Source organism: Ascidiella aspersa, chromosome 6, assembly GCF_963924565.1.
Source record: "Ascidiella aspersa chromosome 6, kaAscAspe10.2, whole genome shotgun sequence".
Lineage (NCBI taxonomy): Eukaryota > Metazoa > Chordata > Ascidiacea > Phlebobranchia > Ascidiidae > Ascidiella > Ascidiella aspersa.
Genome location: NC_139452.1, coordinates 8,595,292 through 8,602,431, shown reverse-complemented (window position 1 = coordinate 8,602,431; position 7,140 = coordinate 8,595,292). Strand labels below are relative to the sequence as shown.

The 7,140-nt window shown below is 38.2% G+C and overlaps 1 protein-coding gene across 1 annotated transcript; it reads right to left on the bottom strand.

Moving 5' to 3' along the window:
- Positions 1-1,208: 1,208 nt before the first annotated feature.
- Positions 1,209-6,738, bottom strand: LOC146139522 (uncharacterized). Its single transcript, XM_083392144.1, has 10 exons — positions 6,703-6,738; positions 6,415-6,480; positions 6,071-6,298; positions 4,554-4,697; positions 4,292-4,372; positions 3,720-3,863; positions 3,263-3,394; positions 2,345-3,130; positions 1,990-2,142; positions 1,209-1,507 (listed from the first exon to the last, which is right to left on the bottom strand). The coding sequence occupies exons 2-10, from the start codon at positions 6,461-6,463 to the stop codon at positions 1,314-1,316; spliced, it is 1,911 nt and encodes a 636-aa protein (XP_083248270.1). The 5' UTR covers positions 6,464-6,480; positions 6,703-6,738; the 3' UTR covers positions 1,209-1,313.
- Between the last annotated feature and the right edge of the window lie 402 nt (positions 6,739-7,140).

Here is a 7,140-nt window from a genome sequence, read left to right as displayed (position 1 = left end):
CAATGGTCTTTGTTGGAAAATCTAAAATATTTGCAACATCCGGTGTTCCGTGTTTTGTTGTGCCTTTACACGGCTTGGTTGGTCGAATTGTTGTGCTTGTTGCCGTTTGGTCTGGTGTGTACGTGGAGCCAAGGGTTGGGTAGGGACATTCCAAGGGTGGCTATTGGGGCTCGCGAGAGACTTACCCGGGTGGCATCGTAGATTGGCTCCACTGTATGAATGGGAAATGGAGAAGTTTGTGTGTGTTTGGTGAAACATTTTACTGAGTGAAATTTGACATTGCAGAGGTAAAATTACCGTTGCTTTTCATGCGATGACAATCCATTTGGAGAGGAATAATTCAAACAAAGTAAAAATTCAATCAATCAATTATATGATACCCAAATGAAACAAAAGAGTTGACATTAATCGCAAAACGGTAAGTTGCTATCTATATGAATTTAACAAACCGGCAGATTTAAAACAGTTTGTGTGTGAATTACAGCTGTGCCTAGTTTGTGGCACTGTCGCAACCCAGTCGTCTGCTCCCTGCCGCTAAAACTCACTCAAAAATGGCAGATGAGGGATGCATATCCCGTTCTGTAACCCTTTGTTCTTATCAAGGTAAGATTTAAACTTTACACCTTACAACTTTCCTAAGCCGATATTGCTATCTCTGCCTATTAAACTACTAAAATATATTCCATGCAGATTTAGAGTTTACTACCGCTGATGGGATTTCATTCACTTCATCGCTTGAACTGATGAAAACGAATGACTCAAAAGCGCAATTATCTTGCAATTGTAGCAGTAGAATTCTACAGTGTTTGTTTTTTAAGTTCGCCACGCCATTGCTTATATGTGACATTTTAATTGTTTTACGTTACTTCTGTCAATATCAACATTTAAAAAATGCTTTGCATTGTGGTTGCGTCGATTATTATTAATCCAATGTTTTGGTCATTTGGTTTCCAAAATTCTGTCATTTAATCTTAAGCGACTATTTTATTTCAAGCAGTATGCCTTCGATTGAGCAGTTTTCTTATCACATCACTTAATTTGGTATTTTTTATAAGCTAAATATATCTGCACAGCAACTGGATAATATTTGCGAAATAAACAACATCACTCTTGTAGTAGTTATTTGGTTATATTTTTATTATTGAACGACAATCGAAAGGTTAAGTTCATAAAATTGCACCAAGAGAAATGTTAGTATCGTAAATTGCTTTAAGGAAAGTGGTTATTTAATAAATTTGCTAACATTAAGAAAATATTTTATCCATCCTTTTTTTGAGTTGTCGAACCGAAGATGTTGTCGGCATCTGTTCACTTTACTGGTAGCTGAAAGGGTCGGTTTGGTCAGACTGACCAAATGGACCACCAAGTGCTGGTCCCGATGCGACACCCATAATGCCACCCATAGAACTGAAGGCATCGACCGGTCCCTCACTAATTGTCATCATTATGTCAAAGAAACCATCTGAACCAGGACCGAATGGTCCACGTCTGTGACCAGGACCACCACCTGATGTAAAATACAATGTACATAATATATATATTAGGATTTGATTATCGAAATTTGAAAATCCAGCCTTGAATTTGCGCCATACGACAAACCTTGGTTTTATTATTTTCCTATTACTTTTAATTACCACCACCTAGCTTTCGTATTTGCATTGTTTTGCGTTTGTTTTTTCAAAGACTGATGATGCCCAATTGGCGAAATATATTTCTTTATTAGAACTTATAAATGACTGATTTTAAGTCCGACAACAAAGTCTAAAGTATATTGCTACCATTTGAAGTCATTGTGGTCATTAACGTGTATAAGTGCGAGGAGATATCTTCATTTTACATATTCAGTTTGCGTTACGACAAACCTAATGTCATTCAAACATAAAAAAAAAAATTCTCCCGATTTAAGTCGTTAAACAACACCCCCGTAGTTTTCTGAAAACTTCAACTTAAATTGTCACACTATGGATACATTATATCAGGTTTACTTACGATGTCCGAAGGGCGAGCATCTCATAATGCACTTGAGGCATTTTTTCTTATTCATTTGTTCGCTGTCGGTGAGTGGAGGACACTGGAGACAATCGATTCTCGCTTTCCTGATGCATTCTTCCTTATCCGTTGTGTTATCGTTCTCGATATCGCCTGTAATAAAAGTACTTGACCTCAAACTGTCAAACGGAAACTATTATTGTTTTCATTACGATAATTAGGTGTCTGAAAAGTGTTGCCACACTTATCTGTTTTGAAGTTATTAATATAAATTTCACCTTTAAAGGCTTTAAAATTATAATGGCAACTACACTGTAGCCTACGCCATATGGTAAATACACAGTAAATCTCTTACCACATGCATCCTTGACGCATTTCCTGCATCCCAGTGTTGCGTTCATGACCCTCATCCTCTGTTCCTTGGGACTCGGACAGCTGTCGCAGTTCTTGTCCTCGCGGCTGCAAGAAATCACCTTCAGAAGATGCATGATGAACTTGTGGTGCATACGACGTCGCGGAAAGCCTCTTCCAAAACGTGAAAGCATACCACCCAGAAATTTACCACCGGACATTGGGCCATGTCCACCAGCGAAGGGACCAATTACACCAGAGAAGGGACCATTTCCACCAGGAAATGGACTAATTCCACCGGCCATAGGGCCACGTCCACCGGAAAACGGACCAATTCCACCTGACATTGGGCTACGTCCACCAGAAAAGGGACCAACTCCACCGGACATTGGGCCACGTCCACCAGAAAAGGGACCAATTCCACCGGCCATAGGGCCACGTCCACCAGAAAACAGACCAATTCCACCTGACATTGGGCCACGTCCACTAGAAAACGGACCAATTCCACCGGACATTGGGCCACGTCCACCAGAAAAGGGACCAATTCCACCGGACATTGGGCCACGTCCACCAGAAAAGGGACCAATTCCACCTGACATTGGGCCACGTCCACCAGAAAAGGGACCAATTCCACCGGCCATAGGGCCACGTCCACCAGAAAAGGGACCAATTCCACCGGACATAGGGCCGAATCCACCAGAGGTTAGGCCGATTCCTTCAGCCATAGGGCCACGTCTTCCAGAGAAGGGGTTATTTCCACCAGAAAATGGGCCTCGTCTATTAGGTTTTTCTAAATGTAAACTGACTACTAGTATGGTTCTCTCGAAATGTATAACAAATCAAAGTCACAAAATATGTATTTTTATATTTTCTGAACCTCGTTTAACATATTGGTCGAAATGTGAGAAAGGAGTTAGCTAACCTTGTTTTGGAAGACATTGTTTCATGCAATGCTTGCACTTCTTCATGTCCATTTGATCTTGGTAGCTGATGGGAGGACATTCGGTACACTCTGCTCTGGCTTCAGCAATGCAACCAGCGTCATCGCTCTCTTCTGTTTTTAAACAAAGGTTTACCTTAGGCGAATGTTGGGAATGTGTCCGAATACTTATAAAGGGTAAGAAGTAAGGTTAAGACATGGCGCAGAAAACCATAAGGATCATTGTTTGAGCAAAAATATGTTCATCATCCTAACTTCAACTAGTAACCACGTAATGTCGGCATAATTATGGATATCATACTTCACTGCTAAACTTTTCGTTTATCGACGCTATAATTCAGCAGCAGTTTGTGTCGCGTCTATAGTTGCCTTAACCATTTCGTGTGAATTATTTTGTTGGGTCTCGTTAACTGAAACACCCTTTAGAATAAATTCATACCGCATTCTTCCTTGACGCATTCCCTGCATTCGTTCCTGGCTGCTTGCATCCCTCGCCTCATTTCCTCCAAGCTCTTGCAATACATGAGCGTGACGCAAGTCTTCTTGCACTCACGTAACTTTGCTGAATCCGCATTTGGTCGACCTGTGTGAAAATATTTAGAAAAAAATGTCTAATTTTTTTGAAAGGAAGCAATGACAAACTGAATTTGTAAAGTATAAAGATATCTTCTTGCCGTTACACGTAAATGACTTCAAATGGGAGCAAATATTCTTTAGACTTTCCTGTTTTAGTCAAAGTCATTCATTAATAAATTCTAGTTACTTAAAAGGAAAATATATTTCGCCATAAAATAAGGCATTACCGTTCTCTTATTTGAATAGAATGAATAAGAAACAAGTGCTTAAATTAATTCTCCACAGTCTTCATAGTTAACGCAGCACTTAAATAGGATTTTTTAATATGAGTGTTTTATCATATTTAGGCTAAACAAGGCATGCAGTTATCCTTATTGAATGTGTGCTTGGTGTTATTGTTGTGTATAATTTTTTTACAAAAAAACATAGGCTTACCCCCGAAAGGCCCGTTTCGTCCAACGCCAAATGGAAGTTGATTGTTTCCTGGAAATTGTCTTCCCCGTGGACTTTCTGTACCTGGATAAATATTTCAATGCAAAATCAAAATGTTACTCTCAAGAACATATGGGAGTTTATTTTATTAAAGACAAGCTTTTATTTGGAATAAAGCATAAAATGAATAGACAGCTTCAACTTTTTGGTAATAACTCTTAAAAAAAAACTCGTTTATAATAGTTGAATGTCGAAAGTTACACACCTGGTCTTCTGCATTGCTTCAAGCAGGATGTGCAGTTTATAATCCTATCTCTGTTCCTCAACGGGATGCCGGGACAAGAGGAACAATCGGAGAAGGCGTCTCTCACACATTCGATGTCGGTTCGGTTCCAGCGCTCGAACGAACCTGGAACAAATATTGCAATTTCTTTCCCTTTTTTGTCATTTTATTGCGCGATTGCTTCTCCTGAACTCCCCACCCCCTAGGAAAGAAATGATAGTCCCAACCAGTTTAAGCGTGAAGAAAATGTCGAAGGCTGCTTTAACACTAGAAATGATCCAATAAAATAATGCATTGTAATTTCGCTTTATTTCATGCAATAAGTTTCTTTTTTTATTGGGCGACATAAACCTTTGTAGTTATGAGATTAATACGTTGAAGGCTCCATTATAACATTATTTCCGGAATATACTTATTGGCCATATACACGAATTGATGCATTGTAGGCCTAGAACCAGCTTTTGTTTAGCTGCCTAGAGGAAATTTGTTTTAACATGAACATAGAAATTTATTGAAAAACAATTAGTTTTTAAAGTCGAAAATATTAAACAGCCATTTTTTATCATGCTGCTTGTTACATGTACTATAAGTCGCTATCTAATAAAAGTATACGAAAACAAAAAAGTATTAGCAGGGCTTAGACTCTTAGAGTAATCCACACATTCAATTTCACACAACCTTTACAGTGTACACTTTCCGAAATCTAATCCACAGCAACCATAACACATTCTGGCAGTTTTATTTTGTTGACAGTTCACCCTTGGTTAAAATTGCTTTAGCTTTCTGCTTCCGTCTAACATCGAATTTTGATAAGAATTGTTGACTCAAAATTATAAACTCACATGTAATTATTTGTTACCAGTTATAATTCAACAATTTGCCATGGTTGTTTTAAAATAATTTAAGGTTAATCGATTCATATCTGATGCTGTGGTTATTCTTATTAACTAAAATTTACCTTCTAAAAGTTGACCTAGATTTAAAAGTCAGGAAGTTTTAACTTTTTAACAGTTAACGATTAAATCACAACAGTTCATAATGACCGCACCGCTAATTGTAGTTTATAACAGCCAGCCTACTGATAATATCGCTTGAAATTTGCGCTCAAACGATTTTCAAACATATTTTTTATAATTGTCTGTTAAGATTGATTTCTCTTGCTTGCATCATAGCCTATATTCATTTGAATGTGGGCGTTCTGAAGGGCTTAAAACACAGAATGTACAATTCAATGAAATGTATGGCGTTCTACTATTTCCGAAGCTTAAATTTCCAAGGCCTTTCTAATTCGGCTTACCGAGTATACATTAAATAGATAGTCCTTGAACACGTGGGAAAAATATTGTTTTGCAAGTATTTTAGCAGGTGTTATATGAAATGTATAATCATCTTCTGTATTTAAATCGTAAAAAATACGAATAACTTTCAATGGCTTTCATAATAAGGCTTAGCGCGTAGGCAAACGGTGTATAATAATAAAACACACAAATAAAACTTACCACAAGTTGCGTTGATGCATTCGCGACATTCCTTTCTCGATTCCTTAATTTCCTTCTTGATTTCTTCTCTGCTCGGGCATTTTGTGGGGGAGACGCATTTTCGGGCGCACTCGTGACCCCGTCCCCCGTCGACCATAGGGGAATTCCCTATGTTTGGGGGTCCGTTGGGTCTAAGGGCCCTCGATGGCCAACCCCCTAATCCTCCCGGGTTACTCATAGGCGGCATAGCTGTAGGGAAGAAAATAAACATTCAAGTCAAAATGCTCCAGTTTATTATTCTAGGTCAACTTAAGGGTCAAGGCTTGAATTTATTTCTTTAATAGAAATACAATTTTTATGCTTACCACTTACGACGACGCATAAAAGCGCTGCAACGATTATAGTTGACTTCATGATTGATCTCGATGACACTGGTAAATAAAATCACAATTTAGTGTACGATGCAAAAATGGCAATTTTGCTACAAAAAATGTCAGTTTAGAATAATAAAAAAAAAAATCATGAACTTACGCAATAGCCTTTTTTGGCGGCATTGCATTGCCAAATTATTTTCAAATATTAACAAGTAAAATTTTGCGAAAGTTTTAACACATTTCTACTAAACCAATACTTCCAATCGTTTGACAACTTACCTTAAGACGAAGATCTTGTTACTCTTCAAGGCAAATCTTGCTGAGTGATAAAGTTAGCCTGATTCGTGCCGGCTTTTATAGCCAGCGAATCCTAATTTCAGTGCATTCTTGTCAAAATAAACTGACCGTCAGACGTCGCCCCAGGGCGCCATAATTTGACGTTGCATTTCCGTTGGGTCAAAAGCGTCACTGCTTCGGCGCTTTAGGCTATACCACTACATGTGTCGTTGTGAATATGAGATTTTGACGTCAGAAAATTAAAATTAGAAACCCCAAACATCCGAATATAGTGACACTTTAATCTGTTTTTTACTAGAAAAATGTCGATAGGCATTCACAGTTTTGCAGAGTGTCCGTCTTTGCAATAGGGATTATATTGCCAGCTGAAATATGTGAAATTTATCCTTCATTTATATACACCATTCATTATAACACCAC

Excerpts from the sequence above, each read along its gene's own strand:
- LOC146139522 (XM_083392144.1), bottom strand. The coding sequence starts at position 6,463 with ATGAAGTCAACTATAATCGTTGCAGCGCTTTTATGCGTCGTCGTAAGT. Across the intron at positions 4,698-6,070 it reads ATGCATCAACGCAACTTGTG|GTTCGTTCGAGCGCTGGAAC; the intron begins GTAAGTTTTATT and ends TATTTGTTCCAG. Across the intron at positions 3,864-4,291 it reads ACGAAACGGGCCTTTCGGGG|GTCGACCAAATGCGGATTCA; the intron begins GTAAGCCTATGT and ends ATTTTCACACAG.